Source organism: Phyllosticta citriasiana (genome assembly GCF_038021145.1).
Source record: "Phyllosticta citriasiana strain CBS 120426 chromosome Unknown IWZ02scaffold_20, whole genome shotgun sequence".
Lineage (NCBI taxonomy): Eukaryota > Fungi > Ascomycota > Dothideomycetes > Botryosphaeriales > Phyllostictaceae > Phyllosticta > Phyllosticta citriasiana.
The window spans coordinates 334,643-362,052 of record NW_027117297.1 but is presented as its reverse complement, the minus strand read 5'-3'; the positions used below and the strand labels follow the sequence as shown (position 1 = coordinate 362,052).

The 27,410-nt window shown below is 54.0% G+C and overlaps 8 protein-coding genes across 8 annotated transcripts; 2 read left to right on the top strand and 6 right to left on the bottom strand.

Moving 5' to 3' along the window:
* Window positions 1-1,162: 1,162 nt before the first annotated feature.
* IWZ02DRAFT_464968 (uncharacterized protein) lies at window positions 1,163-2,299 on the bottom strand. Its single transcript, XM_066768431.1, has 4 exons — window positions 1,818-2,299; window positions 1,646-1,710; window positions 1,524-1,566; window positions 1,163-1,399 (listed from the first exon to the last, which is right to left on the bottom strand). Exons 1-4 carry the CDS (start codon window positions 2,020-2,022, stop codon window positions 1,257-1,259), a joined length of 456 nt encoding a protein of 151 aa, XP_066618016.1. The 5' UTR covers window positions 2,023-2,299; the 3' UTR covers window positions 1,163-1,256.
* A 577-nt stretch (window positions 2,300-2,876) lies between these two features.
* Window positions 2,877-6,051, bottom strand: IWZ02DRAFT_148172 (Rho GTPase activation protein). Its single transcript, XM_066761877.1, has 6 exons — window positions 5,708-6,051; window positions 5,526-5,659; window positions 5,226-5,474; window positions 4,330-5,178; window positions 3,535-4,279; window positions 2,877-3,483 (listed from the first exon to the last, which is right to left on the bottom strand). The coding sequence occupies exons 1-6, from the start codon at window positions 5,910-5,912 to the stop codon at window positions 3,323-3,325; spliced, it is 2,343 nt and encodes a 780-aa protein (XP_066618015.1). The 5' UTR covers window positions 5,913-6,051; the 3' UTR covers window positions 2,877-3,322.
* Window positions 6,052-7,488: 1,437 nt separating this feature from the next.
* On the bottom strand, window positions 7,489-8,693 carry IWZ02DRAFT_386712 (uncharacterized protein; the record flags this gene model as incomplete). Its single annotated transcript, XM_066765489.1, has 2 exons — window positions 7,489-7,909; window positions 7,981-8,693. 2 exons carry the CDS (start codon window positions 8,691-8,693, stop codon window positions 7,489-7,491), a joined length of 1,134 nt encoding a protein of 377 aa, XP_066618014.1.
* A 3,443-nt stretch (window positions 8,694-12,136) lies between these two features.
* Window positions 12,137-13,303, bottom strand: IWZ02DRAFT_148147 (uncharacterized protein). Its single transcript, XM_066761876.1, has 2 exons — window positions 12,739-13,303; window positions 12,137-12,669 (listed from the first exon to the last, which is right to left on the bottom strand). The coding sequence occupies exons 1-2, from the start codon at window positions 13,126-13,128 to the stop codon at window positions 12,319-12,321; spliced, it is 741 nt and encodes a 246-aa protein (XP_066618013.1). The 5' UTR covers window positions 13,129-13,303; the 3' UTR covers window positions 12,137-12,318.
* Window positions 13,304-13,340: 37 nt separating this feature from the next.
* Window positions 13,341-17,008, bottom strand: IWZ02DRAFT_464954 (nuclear serine protease-like protein HtrA2/Nma111). The gene has a single exon (XM_066768430.1). It carries the CDS (start codon window positions 16,921-16,923, stop codon window positions 13,597-13,599), a length of 3,327 nt encoding a protein of 1,108 aa, XP_066618012.1. The 5' UTR covers window positions 16,924-17,008; the 3' UTR covers window positions 13,341-13,596.
* Window positions 17,009-18,137: 1,129 nt separating this feature from the next.
* IWZ02DRAFT_356450 (uncharacterized protein) lies at window positions 18,138-18,734 on the bottom strand (the record flags this gene model as incomplete). Its single annotated transcript, XM_066764304.1, has 1 exon — window positions 18,138-18,734. A coding segment is annotated over one exon (597 nt), but the record flags the coding sequence as incomplete, so codon positions are not given.
* Window positions 18,735-19,024: 290 nt separating this feature from the next.
* IWZ02DRAFT_437490 (uncharacterized protein) lies at window positions 19,025-19,638 on the top strand (the record flags this gene model as incomplete). Its single annotated transcript, XM_066766633.1, has 4 exons — window positions 19,025-19,216; window positions 19,347-19,412; window positions 19,448-19,528; window positions 19,582-19,638. The coding sequence occupies 4 exons, from the start codon at window positions 19,025-19,027 to the stop codon at window positions 19,636-19,638; spliced, it is 396 nt and encodes a 131-aa protein (XP_066618010.1).
* Window positions 19,639-20,353: 715 nt separating this feature from the next.
* On the top strand, window positions 20,354-27,351 carry IWZ02DRAFT_503146 (uncharacterized protein). The gene is made up of 2 exons (XM_066770323.1): window positions 20,354-26,739; window positions 26,799-27,351. The coding sequence occupies exons 1-2, from the start codon at window positions 20,597-20,599 to the stop codon at window positions 27,064-27,066; spliced, it is 6,411 nt and encodes a 2,136-aa protein (XP_066618009.1). The 5' UTR covers window positions 20,354-20,596; the 3' UTR covers window positions 27,067-27,351.
* Window positions 27,352-27,410: the final 59 nt, after the last annotated feature.

Here is a 27,410-nt window from a genome sequence, read left to right as displayed (position 1 = left end):
ATGGATGGAGCAGAGAGCGGCGCACGCACCTGACGACCCCGACAGCCCCGACAGCCCCGACAGCCCCGACCCGACCTCGACTGCCCTGCCCTGCCCGCCCGACTGATAAGGGCTGGCGCGATAAGGATAAGGGATGGATGGATGGATGGATGGATGGATGGACTGAGATGCGGACGATAGCGCCGTGGATTGCCACTCATCACGGTGCATCACATCGTGATTGCTTGGAGGGGGTTCTTGTTAATGTTTTTTGCTGTTTTAGGAATGGTCACGTGGGTCGGGGCGTTTCCTTTCTGCTGGTCTCTCTCATGGTGCGCTAAATTGCGTGGGTAGGTGGGTGAGTGGGTTGTTTGTGTCGGTTTGGTGGGGCGGGCGGGATGCAGGGCAAGACAGGGCGTGGAGCAGGACCAGCACACCAACAACAGCAACACACAAAGAGGACGCGGTGCATAGAGTAGCTCGGTAAGGGCAAATTGAGAGACAGTAATGTTGATCGAGCGAGCACGTCAACGAGGCAGCAGCAGGCGACCCACAGGCAGAGCGGTGTGATTTGTATTCGAATGGTCGTAGAGCAGGAGCGCGCAAGAATGCTGCTCTCTGCCAACCCAAGCAGCCTACCTAACTACCTACCTACGTTCCTACCCTCCCTACCTACGAGGCTATCTACCTACGTAGAGTCGACTTCCCCACCTATCTAGCGACACCAAATCAAATCAGACCAAAACCGGGGGGGGGGGGGGGGGGGGGGGAAAGGAGAAGGGGGTGTCGAGCGGAGATCAAATCCATCAACAACAATAACAACCACAACAACAAGAAGAAGCACTGTGCCCGTCCGTCAATCGCCGTACAATAAACAATGAAAGCCAGTCCAACGCCGGTGCCACTCCTGATGAAGACCTACCCGCCGTGTCTGCGCCGCCGTCCGGTCCTCAGCTCCCGCCTTCATTACCCGTGAAAGATGAGACAAAGTGACAAGGGAGGAAGAGAGGCAAACTTGGCGAAGGGGGAATACAAACACCACGCCATACCAAGTCATCCATCATAGACGCTTTCCCTATATTCCCCCTCCTTTGCCCCAACAAAGCTCACCGCCCTTGCCCACTCGCTGTGTAACTTAATCGACGAAAGGGAAGAAGAAGAAAAAAAAAAAAAAAAAAAAAAGCAGACTGCGCCATCGCCCAAATGGTGTTTCGGGCAGGTAAAATGCAATCGTAGCGTTGTATCATGCGGTAAATGTAGTAGAGTCATGCATCATGTCATGACTGGTGCTGGCGGTGGTGTTGGTGCTGGGGAAACATGTCGGCAATCTCCTCGTCGGTAAGTGTGATTTCATCGACGGGATCGGGGCGGCGATCAATGTCGGACGTATCGTAGTCTGCATATGAAGGGAGAAAGATGTCTAGGAGGGCGGGAGCAGCTGTAAGCAACTGTCTCGTCCGGGTCCAACAACGGGTGACGCCGCGGCGGCGTTGTGGAGCAAAAAAAGGCACGACGACGTTGTGGGGGCTGCTGCTACTACTTGCCTTGGTTCCAATCGAAGCCTTGGGATGCCTTGACGCAGGTAATCTGGGCACGCCAAATGATCAACACTTGTCTGTCTGTGTGTCGTCTGTCTCGCGAATTCGCCGCCGCCATGACGTCTTACCAGCCGCGGAGCATCAGGGTGCCCGACGTTCACCACTATATGCTCGGATTTCGAAATCGAGGAGCCTGGTCCAACAGCAATCAGCTTCATGCGCCTCGTCGTGTCGTGCCGCAATCATGTAGACTCCTGTCCGCCGGAGCTTGTGTCTGGCTAACGGGCGGGCCCAACTCACTCAGCATGGACGGGCGGCGGGTGAAGTAGCTGTGGGGGTGCTGCGCCGGAGTCGAGCTGGACGGCGAGCTCACGGAGCTGGTGTTGGCGCTGTCGCCGTACTGGAACGAAGCTCCGGCGGAGCTGGCTGGGCTGCAGGAGGAGCTCGAGGCCATGGCAGCCTGCTTGTTCTTCTTGGGCTTCGGGATGGCGATCGAGGAAGACATGGCCGTGCGGTGGTGGTGTGAAAGCGTGCGTAGTTATGGTAAGTACAAGAAGGACGATGTGAGCTGATGCGAGGTGAGAGGAGACGGGAGATCGCACCGGGCAAGGCGAGTCGAGGTGATGGAGGAGGCTGGAGTGGAGAGCGGAGAAAGCAGTCAGTTGCTAAGTAGATCCCGGTGGGTAGTGTTGGTGACTGGGGCTGGGTGACTTGTCCTGGGCGACCCGGAAGATCGGAGGGAGGGCAACAAGCAGCGGTGCCGTCCGCGGACAGGGTTCAATTATGCAGATGACTGTGAGGTAGCCAAACGGTCTCCGTTCCGCGCCCGTTTCCTGATACACGCACGGCCAGGACAAGCTCCCTCCGTCGCCTCTGACTTGACTGATCCCCTCATGTCACCCATGGACCTATGACGTACATGGTGTCATTCAAGCTCGCGGTTCCCTCGTTGGAAACCGTTTTGTGAATTGTCTATCCTACATTTGGAGTTTCTTGATTCAACAGTAGCTTCAAAGAATTCAAAGACGAAGAAAAAGACAGACAAGCACCCACTTGAAGAACCCAAGACTCCGTCCAACAAAAACGACCAAGCATACGGAAATCCAAAGTACCCCACCTCAGGCCGCTGCCTATCTGCCTACCTTGTTGTTCACCTCAGGCACTCATCTTCTTGCAACTCTCGTCACGTATTAGTATTTCAATCTTGTCCCGATCTCGGTCTGCCGGTCCCGCCGTGCTGGCTACCTTTCTTCCTGCCCCTCGGCCCAAGCCTATCGACAACAAGAGACCCTCTTCGTCCCGCATACTGAGTTGCCATTGTATGGGAGAACAAGGCTAGAGAAAGAAGATCGGGGAGGGCAGCGGCACCCCCTCTTTCTTTTGCCCTGAACACAGCCCATCAACAGGAAACATAACTGGCAGGAAAACAACACAGTAAACACCTGGGCCTCTGAACTTGGAGCGCCGGCATAAAAACCCGAAGACAAAAAAAAAAAAACAAGCGACAAGTCTTGGACGGAACGCGCAGACTGAAGAACCCCGACAGGCCTCTTGCTGCGCCTGGCTCGCGATGCGAGGTAAACGAAGAAAACAACCCTGAATCGTGCCTTTCCATTTCCCCGGCCACACCCATTTGGATCATACAAGCCGCACAACGCTCCTCAGGGTATCCCAAAGTATCCGATCCGTATACAATCCCAAAGTGAACACCGAAGAGAAACCGCCCGGATATTCCGAAAAACTGGAGTTTTGCGGAGCTTTTCAGAAACATCAAACAAAAGGAGCTGACAAGTTACCACGTCGGCTCACCACCCCTTTTTCCGGGCAAAGCGCTTGTTGAGTAGGTTAAGCACCTTTGTCACGTTGAACTGGACGTACTCAAGATCGAGGTCTTCCTGGTTGTCTTTTTGCATCTCGAGCAGGTCGTCCAGCTTGAGGTCAAGCTCAAGAAGACCACGGCTTCGGCCTAATGGTAAGTTAGCTCCGACGTCTAAGAAGGTCATGCTTTGATACGTACCCTTGTAATGAAGAGAAATGACAAAGGTACCGGGTAGGGGGCTTGTGAAGTTGAAGAAAATGTTCGCCCGCCGATTCTCCGGGACGTTCGATTTTTGAATAACCCCCTCCTTTTCAAGCTGCTGATGTGTGAATTTGTAAGGCCCCAAGACTGTTTGCTTCTGTTGTCTCTTGCTTTTGCCTTCGGATTGGCTTCGCACGTTTTGGAGGTACGACTTGTAAGTCTCGAGCTGCCCGACGAGATATGCGTTGTGATCCTTGATGGTCTTCAACACCTGCTCAAGCTTTCTCGTCTCGTCCAGCACCTTGTCCTTTAGTGACCCAAGGTGGACCAATTCTTGCTCGACTTCATCGCGGAGAAGTGCAAACCCGTCCTCTTTATCGATGACGCCATTCTCTTGTAGCTGGCTGAGGAGCTCCATGGCACGGATGCCCTTCTTCACCATGACGGAATCATTCTTGGTCGTAGCAGCAGCTTCGGCGATTCTATCGAGCCGCAGTGGCCGTCTCATGATTGAGGTGTTTGGCGGGAGAGAGCGAAGGATCATGACAAACGTCGACTTTGCTTCCATAAAATAGACTTCGTCCTGAGTAATATCCAAGGCGGAGGTCAGGTCGTCAATGGGCGTCTCCCATTTGCTAAACAGAGGGAGGTTGATGGTCCTGTTTTCTTTTCGTGGTAGCTGGCTTGGGGCGCTGCCAAGTTCCTGAAGCAAAACTGCCAGATGCGAGTTCTCGTCCCGGGTCTAGATCCAATCAGTCACGATTTACTACAAAGTTTGGAACCTATACTTACCAGTGCATCCGCGTGACGCTCAAGCAGTGCGTGTGTCGCGTACACCTCGTTGAGCGTAATGGACAGCTCGAGATCCCGCTTCGAGAGCGCCACGTAATTGTCCATTTCCAAGCTTTCGTAAAAGTCTTGAACCTCGCAAAGATCGAGCATAAACTTGTTGATGCGGTCCTTGTTCTGCTGGAGAAAGGGCTGCAGTTTGATCATGTACGGCTCTTTTGCGTACGACGGCTTATTGGCCAAGTTTTGCAACATCTTGGCGATGTATGTGAGCGTTCTCTTGGGATTTTCCGCCGGGATCGCATCGATGAGCATGTACGAGCGGGGCGTGACAATGGCCGGGTTGATGAATCGAAGGAAGAAGAAACCACCAATGAGGGTACAAATGGTGGCGTCGGAAGCATCTGGATACTTGCGCTTCGACAAGCTTCGGATCTGTTTGCAGATCCACCGAATTCCGTACGGAGTCTCTTCCAACCCGTCGATGATGGTAGACAAGAACGAGTTGGCGATCTCCATGAGCATGGTCAGGCGGGGAGCGATGATCTGCTGGACCGTCTCGTTTTCCGCGGCTTGCTCAGCTGTGACACCGCGGGGGAGATGTGCGGGAAGGCGGCCCTCGCTGTCCTCGATTTCCTGAATCATCTTCTCGTACACCTTGAGAGGGTTGATCTCCAAGTCGAGGTCCTTGAGCTCAATCAGCGAATTGATGCGCTCTGCCAACACAACCTTCAAATAGCTTTGACCCGGGCCTCGCCTGGTATAGGTAGTCATCATTCTTGAAACCGGGGTGTTGGCTCGGAGGAGCGACGAATGGTCCATGGTATTTTCAAATTGATATGTGAGAACAGACTGCGGGTGGTTAGCCGGTCCCCTAGATGGCTGCAATACTAGCATACCTGGAACATGGTGAGCAAAAGATGCTCTTCTCTGCTCTCATACTGGTTTCCATAGATTGTGAACATGACCGTCTGCAGCAACGAGTCGATTTCGGCCATGGAAACAAGGCGGCAGAGGTGGGCAATATGCCGAGGCTCAGATTGCAGCAGAAACAAGAGATTTCCGTACTTCTGAGTCTGTTCATCATTAGGAAAGAAGCCTTCCTGAATTTCTGCAGACTCATCAAGGTGGCTAGCAACTTCGTTTTGCTGCGACTTTGTTAGCATTGCTCAGGATTTGCAAGGTACAGAGACACCCACCTCCTCCAAAGCCATCCGGTTCTGAATCAGAAGGGCTATCCGGGAGTCCAAGTATCTGACGTCCTTTTCCAAGACAAAGTTCTTTTTCGATTGTGTAGAGATGCGCGACTTTAATTCGCGCAAGTTTTTCTGGGCTGCACCGAGTCAGTCGGGAAAGATAACGGAGAATGCGAGTCAAATACCTCTGGCCAAGTCATCTTCGATTTCCAAGTCCTTCTCCTTGGCGGACATGGACAGGTACAAGGCCGTGACCGAGTAGCGCTTGGATTGACGCATGGAGCGCGAGCCATCGTGTGAGGACATGGTGTTTTGCCTGGATACGGGAATGTATGAAGAGGAAGAAGAGGTAGAGGCCCGCGATGGAGCATGCAGCATGGCTATGGACATTTCTCGGCCAGATGAAGCAGCTGGTAGGAATGTTCTGCGCCGGCACGCTGCACTCGAGCGGCGACTCTGTTCGAGGCCGCAGAGGATGCTTTTGGCCGGGACAGTCAAGGGTACAGTTGCACGGCGCTACTGCAGAAGCGAAAATGGCGCCGACTGGTTCGTAGGGCGGCAGACAAAGAAAGCGTCGGGACAGCGGTACACGGTCGGTGCCAGTGCTACGGGCGCTATCGCGGTGTGGACGATTCCACAGCTTTGTTCTCGACCAAGTTCCGGCGCAGATCAGAGCATGTATCTGAGAGGCTCTTTGTCGGGGTGCAGCGGGCAGGGATGGATGGATGGACGGATCGAAGACAGCGAGAGGAGCGGTCGGTCGAGAGGCGAGGGGGCAGGAGATTGGACGAGAGGCGACGAATGGCAGCGGGTGGGTGGTGAGGGAGGCTGTCTTGATTTGTGTGTGGCGCGCTCTCGCCGGAAGGGAAACGAATGTGGTTTGCTCTGGGGATCTGCAGCGGCAAAGGGCGTTGATGCAAGCAGAGAGACGAGAGAAGAAGAGGGGTGGTGTGTCGAGGGTTTCGTCGCGGCGGCAAGGAGGTGGTGGAGTGGAGTAGAGTGGAGTGGAGTGGAGTGGAGTGGAGTGGGATAGGTGGGTGTGTGGAGAGAAGAGGAGAGGTGGTAGGTGATAGGTGGTAGGTGGTAGGTGGTAGGTGGTAGGTGGCAGGTGGTAGGTGGTGGGGAGCGATAGGTGGTAGGTGGTAGGTGGTAGGTGGTGGTAGGTGGTGGAGGGGACGTTTCAGGAGGAGCTCGTCCTCGCACACGCAGATCGCTGCATACGAAGCCCAAAATTGATTCCGGCAAGCCCTCAGGGGCATGGAATGCTCCAGCGCCCCCATCCCGGCCCTGCCCTGCCCTGCCCTGCCCTGCCCTGTGCATCCATCTACAGTACATCTACAGTACATCTACAGTACATCTACAGTACAACTACAGTACAACTACATCACAACTGCAGTGGAAAAGACTGCATGTGGGCCAGAGCCTGTTGTTGGCATCATTCACCCGACAGTTCCTGGGTACGTTGCGTCGGCTGTCTGTCAAGCATTTCCTCGGCCTGAGGCATCACTCGCTACGGTATTCTCCAGGTCGCACTCTAGCTGCTGCACTTTCCCACTCCATTCTTCCTCGTCTCCCTTTGCTTGCCTATGTTCTCTTTTGCTGCTGCACCTCGTGCTGCATCTTGCATCGCCCTATCGACTGACTGAGACGACCATCCGTCTGAGACACGCTCCGTCGCGCCGACAAGCTTGCCTACGTCGAGACACCAGCTCCCCCAGCTCTTCGCTGCACTTGGTTGAAACGTCGCCTTCGTCGGCTCAGCCCGCACTGCTTAAGTAGCTTGTCTGCGCCAAACACGCGGCTAATGCGGCGCAACCAAAATACCCTCTGAACTCAATCGTGCATGCAAAGGGGTGTGTGCTCTTGTGCCTCACCCTTTCTCAAACAGAATCGCAATCGCCGCCATTAGCGCAAAATACCTGTCCCAGGATCAACCCGCTATCCTTCCTGTTCCTGTTGACAAGACTTACGTGCACCCATACGCTACCACTTCTCGACACGACATGTAGCTGCGGATCCGCGTCGACGACGAGCCCACGACCGCTGCCGCTGAGAACGCTGCTACAACCACCACTGCCCGCGACTGGGACAACGTGACGAGCGGTACCAGTAGCACCACCAAGATGCCCCACATGGCCGAGTATTGAACACCGCCAGCATTCATGTTGGCAGCATGCTGCCGCTGGGTTCCTGGCGAGGAATGGGAGCCGCCATAACGTTGGTGAACCCCAAGCGAGACTCTGCCCAGGTCCCTGTGCCGCGCTAGAAATCGCGTCTCAGCGTCGTCGACAGGAGCGTGCTCTGCCATCCAAGACTCGTAGGCCGCAATGTCGCCCTTTGCAGCGGGCGCCAGCGTCGCACCCAAGTTGGCGTACGCCGTCACGGCGCTGTCTGAACAAGTTACGGACCAGCTGTTAGCAGGCGCCTCGTTGCTTCACCACGACTTCGGCAACGTCACTCACTATACTGCCCAAGTTTAACATATATATCGCCAAGCAGCAGTGTCCGCCGCGCGTGCACATCATTGCCGTACCGGGCCTCGAGTCTGCGCGATGCGGGCACCGCCATGCCTTGTTGGTCTCGTAGCGTGCTTTGCCCGGCGATCCATTTGTCCATCTCGCTCAGCTTCTCCTCCAACTCGCTCAGCTCATCCTGGATGTGCAGCAGAATGCGGTGCTGAAGGTATTCGAATCTCCGGTACAGTGGCGTCACGTGCCGCTCTGTTGTCCTGTCCTTCTCCGCATCATGCTTGTCATCATCACCTAGGCGAGCATCTGGCCCCTCCGCAAGCTTCTGTGCTATCTTTTCATACCCGGCTATCGTCGTCCTGCCAAAATCCGCTAAATCCGTTTGATAGTGCTGCTGCTGGCCAACGCCTCCAGAAAAGGCAAAATGCTGGGCCAGAGGTTGGTATTGGCTGTGAGCAGGAGCCCTGCCCGCATAATAGCTCGGGTCTGCTGCAGGTACGAGAGCTGGCCGACCAGGTGGATCTTCACAGCAACCACGGTGCGGTCCCTGCTGCGTTCTTGAGGAGCTACAATAATAGGGGAACGGGCCAGAAGTATTCTCACCACCGTCTGTCCTTCGGAAATGCGGTTCGTCCCGCGGTACTGGATGCTCTGGGCTGGTTTGCTTAATGTGCAAACGCAGCTGCTCTTCCTGCTCAATCATCTTGTGCAACCTGGCGTCGGCGCCCGCCATGAGCTGCGGGCTCTGAGCAATCTCGCGAACGAGCCTCTGGATGGCAAGCTCTCGCTCTCTGTCTTCATCGTCCTGCATCTCTTTGGCTGTTTCTGATTCCCCAGACGCTGCTTCTGCTGCTATCTTTTTCCTATCCCCTGTGGTTGGACCGCTGCCTCGCAAAGAAATATCCGAATCCGAAGTCTCCCTTTGACGAACTGGAGACACCGGTCTCGGAGTCGCCGTCTTCTCAACGGGCACGGCGTTGGTAGTTGCAGTCCCTGCCATCGACGCGTGCCTCGAGGCCGCACGAGCAAACGACGGGCTTGGCTCCACGATGCCGCGAGCAAGTGGATTAATGGATCGCCCGTGTCGCTTAAGATGGTCGGCTCCGCCCTCGCCTGCGAGCTTTGATGACGATGCTTCGCGGAGTACCGACTGCTTGGGACGGCAGCTATCGCTTCCGTTGCCGTCTTTCCTGCTGGGACGCCGTTGCTTGGTGATGGTAGAGCGCTCGTACGACTGCTGCGTGACTGTGGAGTTGCTGCCACTCGAGGTGCTGGTGCCCTCGGACGACTGAGTGAGCTCCGAGAGGACGGACAGGAGCGACGCGTTCGACACGGCAGGTAACGTATAAGCTCTCCGGAGCGAGGAGCTGTGTTTGTGGCGAACCCGTGAGGAAGTGCTGATGCTGGAGCCAGTCTGCTTGCTCCTCTTGCTGCCTCTCCTGTCTGCGCTATTCCTAGCAGCGGTGTCAGGTCCGTCGCGGCCGCGTGGAGCTTCTGCGAGATCACTTCTGCGCCAGACTCTGCTTGCACGTGATGACACACCCGCAGACCGGTGACCGTAGTTGCGCACGTCGGGGAGGCTACTGCTCCTCCCGCTGGCCGAAGCGCCCACGCTCGACTGAGCAGCAATCCCTTCCAAGCGGAGCAAGAGGCCGCCGTCTGCAAAAGTGCCGGCGTCAGGGTCCGTCGACGAAGATAGCGGCGATGAGAGTTCCTGCGTGCGGGACGCGACTTTGACAGGCGCGAACACGGGCTCAGATGGTGCTTTCGCTGTCGGGGATCGCGACGAGGATGGCAAAGGCGCTGTGGCTGCTGCAATTACGGATGCTGCAGATGACGCCGCCGTCGTCCCGGGCCGGGTGTAGCTGACTCGCGGCCGTGTCGATTGTGGTGATGATCCCGGGATGGTTTGGTGGAGGTCGTCGACGTCGCTGTATCCGCGATGTGGCGCTACGGCTACCGGCTGCTGATCTTCATTCGGCTTGGTTGTCGATGAACGTCGTCGTCCGCTGTTGCAGGATCGCGGCGGCCAGCTCGAGCTGCCACGCCTGTTTTCGCTGCGGCTTGTGTCTAGCGATATCTCGTCCGAAGCAGCAATCACATTTCTGCTGTTCGGGCTGCCGTTGCTTCTACAGACGACATCTTTCTCTTCACCCAGATCGTCTTGCCCGGCTTTAGTACTCGGAAAACCATCATGCCTTTTTCGCTTTGACACGTCTCCGCCTCCGAATCGTCCTTTTGCTACTCCTCTTTCCGCTTTGTCGCGTTCGTCGGCGATGGCTTCATCGCCAGCCTCACTCCCCTCGACACGTTGCCCGCACGCGCCGAAAGCGTCCATCGCCGCAGCGGCAGCTTCCTGTCTTGCTAATCAGCTGCCATTCGCCATTCTGCGTACACACCAACCAGACGACTGGCTGGACGCCCCCTCCCCTATCGACGGCCAATCTGTACTTTGCTACGGCACCATGAACGTCCCCCAAAACGCCTCTCCATGCATCAAATTTGTCCGCACAGATTGGTCCACATATCCGTCTAACCGCTCTCACACATACACAGATTCTCTCATCGCCGTTCGTGCTATCCCCATGAAGAACGGAGGCACGCCACCAGTCCCCTGCCGTGTCCCCTTGTTTCCCCTATTGGCTATCCCGCCCCCTTCCCTGCTATCAGCGGGCGGGGCGGCAGACACCGAAATGCCCCAAGCCCCCATCAGCGCCGAGCAAGCCACGTGGAGCATGCTTGTAGGTACATATATGCATACATGCATGCATACGTACATTGACACCAGCAGGGAAAAATAATAGGTAGTCCCCCGCGTCCGCGCGAAAGCAAGCGAAATGGTAAGCAAGCAAGCAGGTGCGCCACACACCATTGGACTGAACACCAGAAACGTGCCGACGAATAAGAGACTGGCCGACGCGAATGCATGCGCTTGATATGAATTAAGCAGTGCAGGGGAGCGGATTGCTGCCACTTGATATTTTGCTTCCTTCTCATCGCACCGCTTGACTACGTGCACGTGTTGTGTGTGGTGTTTCTTGCACTTACCACTCTTTCCGCCGCTGCATCCACCGCTCGCGGTTGTTGGGGCGCGGTGCGTAAATGCACCTCTTCTCTTCGCCTTTCGCTTCTCTATCCCAGATGCGTGGCCATGCTGTTTTGCGCTGGCATTTTAAACGCGCTTCTAGTCCGTGTGTTGTGCTGGCCGCTGAAGGAGAAAACGGAGTCGGTCTCGGCCCGTCGCTGCTCTTCTCCCTCCCCCCGCCCCTTGTCTTCCTCTAGATGGCTATCTCCTTTCCCTCTTTTTTCCCTCTTTCTTCTTTCTTTCCTCTTCTCTTCACTTCTTGATCATCGAAATTAGTCGATGGTTCGACAGCAGACGAATCGTTGCGCTCGCTCGCTCGAGCGCCCGCTGTCTTGGATTGGAGGTTGTCGACGAATAGACGCAAGTGGAATTTTTTTTTTTTTAAAAAAAAAAAAGGGGGGGGGGGGGCCTGACGGCGCAGAGCGGCAAAGAGATGGGTGGGTAGGTCGCAAGCGAATGGCGTGCGTGCGTGCGTGCGTGCGTCGAGCGAGTGAGCGATGGATGAATGGATTGAGCGAATGGAGCGATGCGGACGGACTGAATGCGCTGACTCGCAGCGTTTATTGGCCAGGCTGGCTGCTGGGCAAAAGCAGTCGACAGCCAGGTGGATGGACGGGGATGCGGACAGACGAGGCTGAGAGAGAGCGCGACAGCAGCAGCAGCAGCAGCAGCAGAAGAAGAAGAAGAAGAAGAAGAAGGAGGAGGAGGAGGATGAGGATGAGGCGGAGGGTCAGCCGCATCTATGTATGTACGAAGACTGTATTTGTGTCTATTTAAAGTGGTAGCTAGTGCCACATGCACGCCATCATCTGCCCCTCTTCCTGTCTCTCGTCGTCGTCCTCTGCAGCCATCCATTTTAGCTGGCAGATGTATATGCATGCAAACAACCCTGGCTAGCTGGCTGGCTGTGTGTCCGTGGTACAGTACACAACATACAACAGAAACCAACACTCGGTGCTAAAAGTCGTGGCACACATAAGGATGGGGTTCCGCGAACTGAGCCTGGAATGCTCCTTGTTACCGTCCTTTATAGACGCATAAATGTTCCTAAGTTGTACTCTGGTGTAATGAGACATGAATGCTCCCGAAAAATCATGTGTTCGCGTACATGAATGCTCCCAGTCTGCGCTCTACTCACAACTCACCTTAATCTGGTGTGTGTGCCACCACGACTTTTGTTGCCAAGCTTCGGAGCAGACTGAACCAGATTATCTGCTGAGGTGGCACATGGTGGTACGGGGTGTTAGACCCGTCGGAATACAAAGATAGTGGAAGGGGGAAGGTTTGGTTTAAAAAAGAATGTGTTTTGAAATACTGTGGTTTTCTGCAAGCGCGGAGGGAGAAAGAGGGGCTGTGATGTGAGAGAGTGGTGTATAGTAATTTTGTTACCATCGTGAACGGAAAGGGGAAATTGAGTACGTGACAGGATGTTTGGTATGAAGCAGAGACGGTGTAGAGCGCCGGGTTCGGTCCAGTCACCAGCCTCCTCATACGCCCTTTCCACAGTAGTCCGCCGCCCTCCTCCATCCAGCCTCATCTCCTGAAGTCGATCATGTTCCGATTCGTCGACACATCTTCTTAGCCTGCTATTCCCCTACGTGGATAATCTCCTTAGTAAAGCACGAAGTAGATGGACGTAAAGTCCAAAGAAAACTGACCATACAGCCGTCGTGCCATTTGTAAAGAGCATCAAGTCGTGACTGAATTGGAAATGAAGCGCCCATCTTGTGTTTGGGTAGAGAAGGCTGATCCGGTTGGTAATGATAGCAATGATCGTACACGAGAACGTAATCCAAGGACTCCACCAGGGTGGTGGCTTAGGGTAGTACAAGCAGAGGAAAATCAGCGACAATGAGAATGATGTGTTCAGGATCGCTATGACGGCAATGATGATTGTTGCGTAAAGATTTTGTCGTTGGGTGGGTGGTGCTGTGGGAACTTCGAATAGGTCGATGGACTCTGATTTTGTGACCCCTGATTTATCGACAACGATAGGATGTTCCAAAGTGTCCCGGTATGCAGGCGGGTTGGAGAGAGAATCGTAGAGAGACATGATGTTTGGAGATGGTGAAAGAGGAAAGTATGAATGAGGGTGAGGGAGGGAGGTAGCAAGAGTTTATTATAAGGTGAGCTCTCGCCATGGCTCCCTCCTTGTTGGGTGTACGCTCCAGAGCCCGGCAAAACACTTGATTGTCGCGTCCTTTCGCAATAGGAACCTGGTACGTTAGTGTACCGCGTCGCGTGAACCTTGTCGGTCTCGCAAAGCAAGGAGGAGGTTTGGTTTTGATGTTGTACAGTACAATTTTGATACCTCCTCCACCACCTTCTCCTCCTCCACTATAATGCTGCGGTCGAGCTACCACTACAAACTGTTCGATTTGGTCTATACTTTTTTAAATCGTCTTTTTCGAAACTGCCTCCGGCCAATTTGCCCACCCGATGTTTTGAGACGCACGTCAACTCGGAACGCAAGCAAGCAAGTCACTGCTCTTTCCTCCCTGCTCCCTCTCCCTCTTCCGCCTCAAGAATTGCCAGCGCCCTGCTTCTCCGGCACCTCGGCGGCCGCAAACTCGCCCGTATCCTGCACCTCGCCCATCATCTCCTTGGCGCCGTGCTCCTCGCACTCATGCAGGATGCGCTTCCAGCGCAGCTCCTCGCCCTCGTCCTTGACAAACTCAATGGTCGGAAAGTAGTGCTCGTTCTTCTTCATCGTCGCCACCCACGGCACGTTGTCGAACGTCATGACCTTGAGCCGGAAGTATGTATTGTCCGGGATCTTCTTGACTTCGTGCAGGAACGACTCCAGGTCCGGTGTCGCCACGCCGTTGACGTGGGTTAGGAAGTTGGTCGGCGCCAGCCCGTAGGCGTTGGCTGGCGACCCGCGCATCCGGCCCGACACGTAAATGTCTGAGTGCACTTTGCTGATTTGTTGGCGTACGGCGTGGTGCGGCCGGTGCAGGATTGCGCCGCAGAAGAGCACCGCGCGGTCTGTCTCGAGGTCCGCCGTCGGCACCGTGGGCACCTTGATGCTGACTTGCTCTTGTTTGCGGATGATGACGGCGTCGAGCAGCTCGTTGTTATACATGACATCGAAGTCGGACACGCGCGTCATGAGCTTGCCGTTGAACGAAAGCACAATGTCGCCTTCCAAGAGTCCGCCCTCGTGGTTAGAGTCGACCTTGCGCACCATGAACAGTTGGTGGCGCTCAGGGTCCTCGTGCTCGACGCGCTGGATCCACTCCTCGGAAACTCCCATGATGCGAGCTTTGTCCATTTGCACCGTGTGCATCTCGACATTGAGAATGCGTAGCTTGGGCTGGATGCCGGCGCGCAGCTGGCTCAAAATGGGCTCCACCATGGGCGTCGACAGACCCAAGTGGTATTCCGTGTCTTTGCCGGAGTGAGCGTTGCGCTCTCCAAGATACGTTAACCAAATCGCCTGGACAGTACCGTCGTCCGCAATCAGCACGCCACTACCGCACTGTCCAGCCAGATTGGTATCTACCGTGACGGCATCCAGGTTAATGGCGCGGTACCGGGGAGTCGCCACGCTGGCAGGGATGGCGACAGTAGTAATGTCCGTGACGACCGTCTCTGCAACAACTGGGCGAAGATTTTGGTTGAAGCCAAAGAAGATGGTCTTGTCTCCCTGCTTGATAAACTTGTCCGACAATTTTGCTGATTTGACCGGCGCAAGAACCAGTGAAGGGTCGTACTGAACGATGGCATAGTTTTGTAGGGGATGGAGGAAGACAGGCTTGCCCTCAACCACGATGGAATCGGCAATCGTGACTTGAATGTCACAAAGGTCGTAAGGGACAATGGCGCGGGAAACCAAGACGAGACCCTTTTCAGCATCCACGACCAGTCCATATCCAACCTTGCGGGAGCGCGGGAAGCCGTCGAGCTTCAGCGGCATCGAAGTCGACACGCGTACAAAACTCCGCACGATTTCCATGGCCTCGGGGTGTTGTGCATGGTCCATCCGGATGAAGTTTGCACGTTGAGGCTCGCGTGGCTTGGGAGGGATCCTGTCTGCAATGTCGGAAATATCCCAGAGACCCTTTTCGTCATCCCGGATCGCCAGTCGCATCTTGTCATGCCAATGGCGGTCAATGGTCAAGACGCTTGTGTTGAGCGTATGGAGGTCGCGGATGTGCTTGTAGGTCACAACAACACGACTGCGATCCGGAATGTTCTTCATGACCTCGACAAAGGTGTCAAGATCAGGCGTTTCCTTGTGATCCACAGACTGGACAAGCCAGCCATAATCGCTGCCCTCGAACCTGAACGAGCCGGCTGCTTCACAAACGAAGACACCCATGCCCTTGGTTGCAATAGCATAGAGTCGGGCCTGCTGGTAGGAGAGGTCGTGGAACGAAGCTCCTGCAGCCGTGACAAATCTGTCCGGAGTGATGGCATGGAGGTCACCGACACTAATCTCCACTTCCATGTCAAGGCCTTGGCGCTGGATCAACAGCTTGATTTTCCCGCCAACATTCTCATCCAAGATGCCATCTAGCCGAACAAACTGAGAGATGAGCGCACCGTTGATCTTGATCAGGATATCGCCCTCTTGTAGAAGACCATCGGCAGGCCCCTTTGGTAGAACAACTTCGGCAACCAACAAGCAAGTCTCTTTGGGGAACTGTTTCCGCATAGAGTCCTCCCAGTTGGCAGTCAAGCCCAACCTCCTACACTCGTCAAATGGCTTGAGCACCCACTGGGTCTGGATGGTTCCTCGCGTCACGGGCTCGCCTTTTTGGATGCACTGCAGGGCGCGGAGGGGACGGTCAAGGGGAAGGAAGTAATCTGTTGCCGCTCCGTCGGCACGACCGCCGGCCTGGAGAGCCACGGCAGAGCCATCGCGGTTGACTACAGGACTGCCAGAACTTCCACCACTAGCTGATGCCGCAGCCTGGATATAGTTGGTATTGAAGTCGCTGTAGCCCTCTCCGTACTCTGGCGCATTGCGATCCAGACGACTGATGACACCAGACAGAATGCTGAGCTTTTCTCCGGCATCGTTGCCAACAACCCTGATTTCCTCTCCAACCCGGGCTAGATCCGGCCTCAAATCCAACGCCGAGAGATCCATGTATTTGACAGCCTTGGGGTCATATTGCAAGATGCCGAAGTCGTGGACAGGGTCGCGGTAAACCGGGCAAACGTCGACCTCCTCGTGGTTGTCGAATATGACATAGCCCCAGAACGGCCCTGCGCCAACGACGTGCCGGTTGGTAAGAATGTAGCCCTTTTCCGCGTCCACGACGAAGCCAGTCGCTTCACTGGCTAAAGCTGAGTCCGTGTCAAAAGCGGCAGTTTGGCAAAAGTGAATCGACACGACATTCTTGACCACATTTTCTATTGTTCGTTGCCATTCGTAGGTCTCGGCGGAAATGCCAGCGAATGCGACAGATCGCACGTCGTCCGAGTCGTAGTCGAGCTCCATACCGTTGGGTACGCTACCGTTGCCATCGAAGCCGTTCAATGGTGCTCCTTCTTGCTCAGAGAGAGAAGATTGCTCGTTTTCAGGCTTCCTCTGCTTCATGGGGCGGTCGCTGGAGGGGGTGTTGGTAGGTGGCTGCTTGCGTTTGCTGCGGGCAGCGTCGGGGTTCGTGTGATCCATGATGGGCTTTTGATTTGACAGCCGGTGCGGTTCGTGCGCAAAGGATCGCCGCGAAGTGATTGAGAGCCGTGAGCAAAGATCCGTGAGCGCTGGAAGCGAAGAGGGACAGGCTGAAGGGTATCGCGCAAGGCGGAGTGGATGGCGTCGCAACGGAGGGCGCGCAAGTGGAGCGGAGGAGAAGCAACGAAGTTCGCGGCCGAGCCAAGGGCCAGCGCGCATCCAGATGAGAGGGTGGTCGGTCGGGGCACCACCAGGAGAGAGGCAAGACTGGTCGCAAGTTGCAGTGAAGAAGGTGTTATTGGAAGATGAGCGCCGCCGAATTTCCAACGCGCCTCCCGAAGCTGATGCAAGCAGAAGAATGGCCCGTGCGCACATCAAATAGAGCCAAAACTTCATCTATCTTGATTCGCAGAGTATCAAACTCGATTTCCAAATTCCCTACTGCTCTGTACACGAAATCAAACCACTCTAAAATCTAAAGAATGCGGGATAGTCAAGCCAGACACAAAAGTCCGAAGCCCACACAATCAGCCAAATTGCCACGTTGAATAGGACTCTGCCAATTATGACATCAAGGTAGTCATGTGCGATTCCTGCCACATGCAGAAGCTGCATACGTTTACAAGCACTGATTTTTGGCTGTCTACATTCGTTCTGTTGATCCTTGCACAGAATAGTGGCGGGTACAATTGAACTGGAAATGATAATGAGGTCTCAGTCGGCAGCCACAACAAAGAAAAAAGAAAATGTTTGGACTTTTCTCAATACCATGAATTGCTTGTCAACTTCAAAACCAGTCATTTCAAGAAGTGCATCATGCATTACAGTCGCCTTTTTCTCTTTCTCTTTTTTTTTTTTTTTTTTTCCTGCCGTCTACAAGTTTTCAGATTCCATCAGTGACTACAGACAAGGCAGTAAGAGAAGCGATACTTCATTCGACAAAAGTAAAACAGCAAAAATGCAATATCCGTGAAGATGGAGATTCTTTGGTCTAGACCCGTAGCCGGTGTTGGATCGTATGGAATAACTCAGCCACGAACCTCTTTTTCAAGTTGCAGCCGTTGTAATTGCCGACTCAAATTGTCGTAGCTGTAGCCATGTGATTGCTCCAGCCAATTCTGAGCGCCCTCCATACCTATCTTCTCATTTTTCTCCACGGACCTTCAACATCAACAGGTCATTCACTGCGAAGTATCGACCTTTGTACCTGTTGGGTGCTGGTGGAAATCTTCCGTGTCGCTCGATGTTCGTTTCCACCAGATCGTTGAGCTGGAGCTCAGCATTCTCGGAGTCGGACGGGATTCTCATCCAAGTGCCGTCGAGAATGGTGGCCAGTTGGAAACGCGTCTGCCGTTGGGCAGCCAGAACCAGAGGTTGTCGATGGACGATGAAAGATGTTTGGAGGCGAGGAGACCTCAAGTGGCTTCGTGTTGCTTCTTTTCCCCATTCGAATCGAAACCCAGATTATCCAGTTGTCGAATCAACTCGTTGATTTTGATAACCTTCTCAAACTGCTCCGGGAGAAGCGCATCGCCTTTCTCTTTCTTGTCCTTGAGCTCTCGAGCCTGGCGCAGCTTCTTTGTGAGCTTTTTGGCCTCCTTATCATTCTCGGCTTCCGGGTCTTTGGAGGTTTCGGCCTCGGTGGAGTTGGATTCAGTGTTCCCTGTTGTCTTATCCTTCTGCTCGGCAGCTTCCTTGTCATTGGCTTCATCCGCAGGACTTCCAGTAGCAGCAGCCTTTTTCCTAGCTTCCCTTCTCTTTGCATTTTTGTTGGCGCTAGAACTTGTAGTTTGGGGCTTTGGCACGATCGGCTCGGCTCCTGGCACACCAGCGTTGCCTCTATTTTTCCAAGCTTCTGCGGTCCTGCTCTTGTAAAGCTCTACGTCTTCGGGAGGGCGATAGCCTGGGCGGATGCGGATTTCTTTGCGGACCGAGCCGTCGGCGCGCGTGGAAGATGGAATGTGTCGCTCGCCATCAGCGGATGTGACTGCACCAGAGTTGGCTATCTTGGGCTTTGGCTCCGTTGGCATGGTCGGAGTAGAGAGATCGGACTCGATTGGAAGAGAGGTTGGACGGAGAGGTGTGGACGAGCTCGAAGCTCGAAGTCTGGAAGGAGGTCGTTTTGTTGAGCTGGCAGCGAATGCCGAGACTAGAGCAGCCAAGGTTATGCAAAAAGCAGCGGGAGCTCCCGTCGTTTATGAGACGGCGAGAAGCTAATGGCGGGTTGGAGGAGGCAGTTTAGCAGCCCCGCCGACTACTTGGCCGAGCTTCCCTGACTGACCATGTCTTGCGAGACGAGAAAAGTCATGTCCAGGGTTACATGCGTGAGCTCGCGGAATACTGGCCACGAGATTCGACCGAGCAAATCGCTTCCTCCCGATTCGCTCCCGGGGCCTGGGACAACTCCCGGCGCGCCGACATCCTCATCCTTCGATCACACCCCCAGCAGACCAACAACCCACTGATCTTCTCACCCTCGGCGTCCTTCGCTCCTACAGACAAAATGGCAGGCGTGAGTCTGCGCATTCCCCTACTTCACTGAAGAGACGCGCTGACAGTTCGGGTGTAGATCGCTCACAGCATCTACAAGCAAGTTTTCTCCGGGCCGCTGGGAACGAGACCACCACTAACGACTGTGCTAGCACCATCATCAAACGCAACTACATCTTCGTGTCGACCGTCTTCGTGGGCGCCTTTGGCTTGCAGCTGTGCGTTTCCCCCCCGCCGCAACTCCTTTGGTCAGGTAACGCAGGAGGCTTACACGCGCCGCAACAGGGCATTCGACACCGCATCGGACAGCCTCTGGAACAACATCAACAAGGGAGTGAGTTTGGTCTTGACCAAGCGTGCTTGCGGCTTGACTGACTTCATTTCCAGCGCCAATGGAAGGATATCAAGCACCAGTACCTCGAGAAGGAGGATGACGACGAGTAGAGCGCTCATGTAGATTCAATTGAGGTTGGAAAAAAGATGGCGAAGACATATCCTTGGGTTGCCGCTGGTCAACTTAGCATATTGGGTCAAGACGCATAGACTGGCGGGACGTTAATCGATTTCATTCTGGAGAGCTGACGACCGCTCCTACCAGCGATATGGGTCAGGAACAAACCCTCTCGCATCTGACCCGACAAGCTGCGATTGCGCCATTTACGAGAAAAATATCCAGCGCGTGAAGACTTGCGATGATTCCTGTTAGCAGATTGCCCGTTCATTTTGACTGCCTAATGGGGGGCTTGATCTTCTAGGCCCAACGGACATCCTTCTTTGGGCATGGCAAGCCTTGGAAGGGACTGAGATGGCTTTATCAATCGGCGCTGTTGTCATCCAGCGGTCAAAATGGTTCTTGCTGGATTTTGTTTGACTTGATCCAGAGATTGATGCAAAGCAATTAGAGCTGCGATGCGAAAAGGGCTTGTGTAGCAATCGGTCTGCAGTTGCACAGCAATTTGAGAAACAGAGTGCGTGCAATACAAGCCGCAGAGGAAGCTTTATGCAGTGCGAATTGCAGTAGAGAGATATACAAGTACATACATGGTGATCCAACCTGACGGGATGGGAGTCTCGAATGATGACTAAGGGCGCCGGCGCGCTCTGACGTATCGACAGGTGTGCGGCGCCGGTCGAGGTGACTTGAAGCATCCGCATCCTTGCCCGCCTTTGGTCGATCGTCAAACTCCACCTGCCGCTTGTCGACCACTCAACGCCACCAAAACATCTTCAACTGCTGTCTGACCCAAGGCTAGGTAGCTTCTTTCAACACCCGTCATGAGGGCCGCCCAAAGCCCGTGAATCCCACTCGCACAATCTTCGCGGAATCTCCATTTCTCTCGGTGCTACCCCACACTACATCCTCGAGCTCTGGACCGGGTTTCGTTGTTCGCCCAGAGCAGCCATGCTCATATCTGCTCTAGAGGAAGCGCTTTGCTTGCACCTTCGAGCGCTCCCTACCGAATTCAGCAAGCGCTACACCGAAGAAGCCCGATGCGCCCTTCTCGAAATCCTATTTCGTTCGTTGGCCGGCGAGCGCGACGACTACCTTCACCTTCTCTTCCCCCAGGGCCCGCCCCGCCCAAGAACGCCCTGGAGTCTACGTGACGCCCAAGGCGCTGTTGAGGGCGCTGAATACACTGCATCTGCTCGGGGTCATCCGTGTGGCCATATATTCAAAGCTGGCGAGGCGACGTACCGATGCAAGACTTGCTCGGTGGACGAAACATGCGTCTTGTGCGCCAAATGCTTCGACTCTTCCGACCACGAGGGCCACACAGTATACGTCAGCATCTCGCCAGGAAACTCTGGATGCTGTGATTGCGGAGACCAAGAAGCCTGGGTCCGCCCCTTACACTGCAACATCCATACTGCTTTGCCTGGGGAAGAGAAATCTGCTGGCAAGGCCAAGGAGCCTCCAGCACTGCCTGAATACTTGGTGGCGAGTATGAGGGCTACCGTTGCCCGCGCTCTGGATTACATCTGCGACGTTTTCTCGTGTTCTCCCGAACAGCTCCGGTTTCCCAAGACCGAAGAGTCCATACGCGAAGATGAGCGGCTGTCTCGGCTAATTTCAAAGAGATACGGTGGAATTGATGCCACAGAGGCTGATGACGAGTTCGCGCTGGTGCTGTGGAATGATGAAAAGCACACGGCAACAGACGTGGAAAACCAAGTGGCCAGGGCTTGCAAAAAGTCCAAGAAATTTGGTTGGAACGTGGCACACGAGACTGATGACGTTGGACGGAGCATCGTTCACTACTCGACCGACGTTGCGGCACTGCTTCACATGGCTAAGATCATCGAAGAAATCAAGCTCACTGTCACGATCCGCTCGGCAAGAGATACATTTCGCGAGCAAATGTGCGGTACTATCGTGGAGTGGATATCCGACATTTGTGGATGTACCGTCGGTCCCGATGGTTCCATTCTGCGCACTATCATTTGCGAAGAAATGTTGAAACCATGGCGTATGGGCAGCGAAGCACATCACGCAAAAATTGGCACTGATGGCATCGACGACCACGAGGCTTCAGAGGTTGAAGACGAACTTCGGATGATATGGGGAATCATTCCTCAACCTCAAAACAGGTTAGCAACCAGGCTCGTGGTGCCCGACGTGCCAGAAAACGAGTGGGACGAGGAGGAAGATTTGGACGAAGACGATCTGAACATGGACATTGATGACATCGTCACTGGAGTAGGAGAGGAAGGCGATGGCGATGTCGATATGGATGGCTCTGACGGCGTCGACAGCCTCGAAAACTCAGAGGCGACATTCGCAGGCTATCCACCGCCTCCGCCTCCACCGGCTCCAAGAAGGCGCGAACAGATTCATACTCCAGCAGATTCGGACGGCGAATCGCTTGCGTTCGACCACATGTTTTCAGAAGATCCACCGCCCACCATGGAAGTACCAAAGACACCGAAAATCAAGACTAAGACTCTGCGCCCTCCTCGACCAGCTAGGTACTGGCTCGAAAAACCGGAAGGCTATCACATGAGGGCGAATTTGCCCGTGCATGAGGACCTTTGGCAGCGTGTTCGCCTTGATTTCATGGTTCTTTACGACCTTCGCATGTGGAAGAAGGTCCGCATCGATATCCGAGATGTGTTCATCAGCACAGTTGTCACCATTCCCAATTTCAAACGAATCCTTGGCCTGCGATTCGCGGCGCTCTACACCACCCTGGCCCAGTTGTACCTCGTGGCTGACAGGGAACCCGACTATTCCATTATCAACCTCTCCTTGCAAATGCTGACGACCCCGTCAATTACCGCAGAAGTGGTCGAGAGGGGAAACTTCCTTACCAACTTGATGGCTATACTTTACACATTCCTGACAACCCGCCAAGTGGGCTATCCTTCGGATGTAAATCCAATGGCTACTCTTGCCTTCGATGCCGGCGCCGTCACGAATCGACGCATGTACCACTTCTTCCTCGACATGAAATATCTCCTGGCTTCTGAGCACGTCCAAGAGAGAATCTGCCACGAGAACAGATACCTTTTGCAATTTTTGGATCTTGTCAAGTTGCATCAGGGGATCTGCCCGAACGTCCGCGCTGTTGGAGAGCATGTCGAGTATGAGACCGACGCGTGGATCAGTGCATCTCTCATCACCCGTGAGATGAACAAGCTCTGCCGCCAGTTTGCCGAGGCTTTCATTCCTGATAGAGACCCTGATCTGGACAGCGTGTGTCGAGCTATTCGTACAACTGCCAAGGTGGTTATAATACATTCCATGGGTTCAGAGAGAAAGCGCTTCAACCAAGCTGAGCTGAAATCAGAGACCAAATTCAAGTTGCTTGACACATTCGAAGTTGACCAAGTCGGTCCCGTCTACAACTGGCCTAGGTACAAGGTAGTCGACTTTGTCGTGGAAAAGGAACCCATGAGTTTCCACCACGCCTTGCACTACGCTTTGTCCTGGCTGATTGACCGAGGAAAGGCGATGACACTCGAGTCACTTCGTGACTTGTTGATGTTTACCATGCAAGAGCTGAGGGATTACCCTACACCTCCAAGGGCACAAATCCCAGACTTTCAGCCTGAAGAATATCTGTTGGCGGCGTTCGACTTTCCCTTGCGAGTTTGCGCCTGGCTGGCTCAGATGAGGGCTAGCATGTGGGTGAGGAACGGCATAACTTTGCGTCATCAAATGACCACCTACCGCGGTGTCGCTCAAAGAGACAACTCCCATCAGCGCGATATATTCCTCTTACAGGCTGGTCTGGTAATCTGTCCACTGCCTGATTTCCTTGCGCAGATTATCGACCGATTCGGCATGACGAGCTGGGCCAGAGGTGACTACACGGTTCGACCGGGGTATGACGAACTGCAAACCGTAGATGTTGCTGAGGACTTTGTCCACCTCCTCATCATCCTCCTGAGTGATCGTTCGTCTCTTTTGCCCTCTGAGAAGAACGTGACTCCTCTCGCTGCTGCCGCACGACGCGACATTGCGCACACTCTCTGCTTCAAGCCAATGGCCTACTCAGACCTTACATCGCGCTTCTCGGAGCGACTTCAGGACTCGGATGAGTTTGGTGACATCCTCAAGGAAATGACAATTTTCCGGGCTCCCGAGGGTCTGTCTGACACCGGCACTTTTGCATTGAAGGAGCAATACATCGAGGATATTGACCCATACATTGCGCACTACAATCGCAACAGCCGAGAAGAAGCAGAAAACATTTACAAGGCGTACATGGCCAAGAAGACGGGTAGAGATGCAGCGAGCATTGTGTTTGAACCCAAGTTGCCACGCGTCCATTCTGGAGTCTTTCAGGACTTGGCAAAATTCACCAGACTCCCTCTTTTTGCCCAGCTCGTCTACTACTTCCTTGCGTACGGTATCGCTGCATCATCATTCACGCCAAATGTCCCGGTGACCAGGACGGAAGGCTTCATTCAATTCGTCCTTCAACTGATTGTGGTCGTTGTCAACGAGGAACTTCACGATGCCGAGTCCAACGGCGCACAGGCAGACACAGAGTCTTTTACATACTTTGCCTTGTCAAAGAGCTTCACTTCGAATCGGCTTGGGGATGGTCAACAACCGAACACAATCGTCTCCTTACTTCGATCACTTCTGGAAAGGGAAGATTTCAAGGGATGTGAGCCCAAAATTCGACTGGTGCTGTCTCGCATCCAACAAAGGCATCCCATCGGGTTCGAAGGTGCTGTTCCGGGCGTCGATAGGATGGACACCGAATCTCCCGCATCGTCATCCGCCCAAGACAAGGAGCTCAAGAAGAAGCAAGCCTTGGAAAGACAGGCCCGCGTCATGGCCCAATTCAAACAGCAGCAGACCAATTTCATGGCCAATCAGGACATCGACTGGGGCGAAGGTGACTTTAGCGACTCAGACGAATACGACGCGGCTCCAGCTCAGGAGGACAGGACCTGGAAATATCCCTCCGGTACCTGCATCTTGTGTCAGGAGCAGACCAACGACAATAGGTTGTATGGCACTTTTGCCTACATCAACGAAAGCAGCATCCTGCGACAGACAGATGTCAACGATCAAGACTGGATCGAAGAGGCCGTGAGCACTCCAGTAAACCTAGACCGATCTGCCGAGAACATGAGACCTTTTGGCGTTGCCAGCAAGAACCGACGCGTCGTCCAAAAAACAACATTTGAGGGTAAAACCATTGTAACCGAACGACAGGATCTCGGCAAGGGCTTTCCGAAATCACACATCAAACGAGGGCCGGTCAGTACAGGCTGCGGCCACATAATGCATTACTCTTGCTTTGAAGTCTACAACAAGGCAACCGAAAGAAGACACCACAACCAGATTGCTCGGCACCATCCAGAGCGACCGTCATTTAAGGAATTCATGTGCCCTCTGTGCAAGGCCCTTGGGAATGCCTTCTTACCAATCATTTGGGAGAGCAAGACCATCACATATCCAGGCGTTCTGGAAACGGACACTGGCTTCGACACCTGGCTTGAAACGCAAGTTTGCAAGCAACTTTCAAGTTTTTTCGAGAAGGCCTCCGACTCTTCCTCTCGAGACACACCCTCGGTCTATGCTTTGGCAAAGAAAATGTTCTTCGATTATGGGTCCACGAACATGGTATCTTCGCTGGCAGAGAGGCTCTCCGATTTGTCCGGACTGGGTCCTGTGGTCACAGCCGTCACAGTTCCGGCACTTCGCCCTTCTTTCCCACTTCCCAGTGCAGGCATCGTGTTTACAGAGCCAGAGCTCAATGTTCCTTTTCAGGCCGGCCCGGAAACCACAGCCCCTGTCCTACAAGCGACGCCGCCAATTGAGTTGCTCAAGGTTTACCACAGACTCCGGGACACCATGAGGGCGAACATGCTGCAGACCAGATACACCTATCCCAACCATATCAGGGATCCGGACGACCTTACCTATACCGATACACTGATGAAGTCACTTGGATATTCCATCTCAGCAGTTGAGATTGCTCAGCGCGGTATCGAGTCCGAAGTTGGCTGCACATTGCTCGACAAAATCTCAGAGCATTCATTGACTCACCTTCGGGTTCTGTCAGAGACTGTGTCTTCCTATCTTGCCGTCGGCGGTGTCCGTCACGGTGGTGACAATCGCACCAACAAAGAGTTTATTGAGAATCAGTCTAGACAATTTCACCAGCTGATGTTCGGTCACCCTCTCATCGAAGAATATTCGGCCACTGGTACAAAGCCTTGTCCTCCAATTCTGCTCCAAGATCCCTTCATCTTCTTCACTGAATGCTCCGTCTGCCTCGTGCCAGTCCTTGGCCTAGATATTCACCACGTCATGCGGCTTTGCTATCTGGCTGAAATCATCAAAGTCATTACGACGTTCGTCCTGGCTGAGCCTCAGGCTCTAGCCAAGGCAGCCGTCAATGACGAGAGCATCTACCATGACTACAGCAGTAGCATGGTTCCAGAGCAACTGCAAGTCTTCGCCTCTTTCGTCAAGCGAATTGTGCTCGAAATGGAGCCTCAGGGAGCAGGCAGCACGGAGAACATTCTGGCACTATTCGAGCCACAAAACGTAGACTTTCTACGCTACCTCTATGTCCTCGTCAACACATATGCGCTGCCATTCCTCAGGAAAGCAGTCATTCTGATGCATGTACGCTATGGCATCGAATTTCCAGACGCAGGCTATGATTCGGCCAAGGAGCCAGAGTTGCAACGCCTCACTAAGGCGCTGCGTTTGCCCTCACTGGATGACATTTTCGGGACATTTGTCGGTGACGGGCTTCCAAGTGTCATCACGCGGTCGATAGCCATGACCTGGATCAAGCACTGGGCGTCTTACAAGGAAAACAAACCAGGAGGACAGAGAATTCCGATCAAACTCAGCCATCCAGCGATTTTCGAGCTGATTGGCCTACCAAAGCTCTACGACGCCTTGACGGACGAGGCCACTAAAAGGAGATGCCCCTCGAACCCCTCAAGAGAAGTGACGGATCCCTGCGTGTGCCTCTTCTGCGGCGAAATCTTTTGCAGCCAGGCTGTTTGCTGCATGAAGAGGCACGACAGCAGGAAGCAGGGTGGGTGCATGCAACACCAAGCAAAGTAAGTTGACTCCTCCCGTGTAATAAAGATAAGATGATGCTAACTTGCACCGTGTTCAGCTGCGGAGGCCACATTGGAATGTTCATTAACATTCGCAAATGCATGCTTCTCTTTACCCATTACCAATCTGGAAGCTGGTTTGCGGCACCCTACCTCGACAAGCACGGCGAGACGGACATGAGTCTACGGCGCCACCATCAGCTCTATCTCCACCAGAAGCGATACGATGCTCTGGTCCGCAACGTGTGGTTGCACCATCAGATTCCCTCGACGATTGCGAGGAAGTTGGAGGGCGACATTAACAATGGAGGATGGGAAACACTTTGAGCGGCTTCTCATATTGGGGGTTGATGTATATTTTTGAAGACATTTCTTTGGGTGGGTCGATGTGTGCTAAGGAGTTTGGGGCAGTTTTTCTGTCGGTTGGGGCAGGTTTTCAGGACTATCTCGCTCAGGCAGCTTCAAGCCTCTTCTAGGGAGGCATGCGTATGGCTCTGCAATAGCTGATGAATTTTATGCTCTGGCTCCAACAGTAGAGTAAAACATGATATCTCGGAGGTGAATCTATGGTTGTGCAGCTGTGGCTGAGCCTGTTGCTGGATCATGGTCGTCCAAACTTGGAAATCAACATGCACGGGGATCTACATGCAATACCCGGTGAGTATGACGAG

Bases quoted from the DNA above. Each gene is read 5' to 3' on its own strand.
- IWZ02DRAFT_464968 (XM_066768431.1), bottom strand. From the start codon at position 2,022: ATGTCTTCCTCGATCGCCATCCCGAAGCCCAAGAAGAACAAGCAGGCT. The intron at 1,711-1,817 runs GTGAGTTGGGCC...CTGTTGGACCAG, and splicing joins CCGCCGCCCGTCCATGCTGA to GCTCCTCGATTTCGAAATCC. The intron at 1,400-1,523 runs GCAAGTAGTAGC...CCGCCCTCCTAG, and splicing joins AGGCTTCGATTGGAACCAAG to ACATCTTTCTCCCTTCATAT.
- IWZ02DRAFT_148172 (XM_066761877.1), bottom strand. From the start codon at position 5,912: ATGTCCATAGCCATGCTGCATGCTCCATCGCGGGCCTCTACCTCTTCT. The intron at 5,475-5,525 runs GTGGGTGTCTCT...ACAAAGTCGCAG, and splicing joins ACCGGATGGCTTTGGAGGAG to CAAAACGAAGTTGCTAGCCA. The intron at 4,280-4,329 runs GTAAGTATAGGT...GATTGGATCTAG, and splicing joins AGCGTCACGCGGATGCACTG to ACCCGGGACGAGAACTCGCA.
- IWZ02DRAFT_148147 (XM_066761876.1), bottom strand. From the start codon at position 13,128: ATGTCTCTCTACGATTCTCTCTCCAACCCGCCTGCATACCGGGACACT. The intron at 12,670-12,738 runs GTATGGTCAGTT...TTATCCACGTAG, and splicing joins TTACAAATGGCACGACGGCT to GGGAATAGCAGGCTAAGAAG.
- IWZ02DRAFT_464954 (XM_066768430.1), bottom strand. From the start codon at position 16,923: ATGCGCGCTGGCCCTTGGCTCGGCCGCGAACTTCGTTGCTTCTCCTCC.
- IWZ02DRAFT_503146 (XM_066770323.1), top strand. From the start codon at position 20,597: ATGCTCATATCTGCTCTAGAGGAAGCGCTTTGCTTGCACCTTCGAGCG. The intron at 26,740-26,798 runs GTAAGTTGACTC...CACCGTGTTCAG, and splicing joins TGCATGCAACACCAAGCAAA to CTGCGGAGGCCACATTGGAA.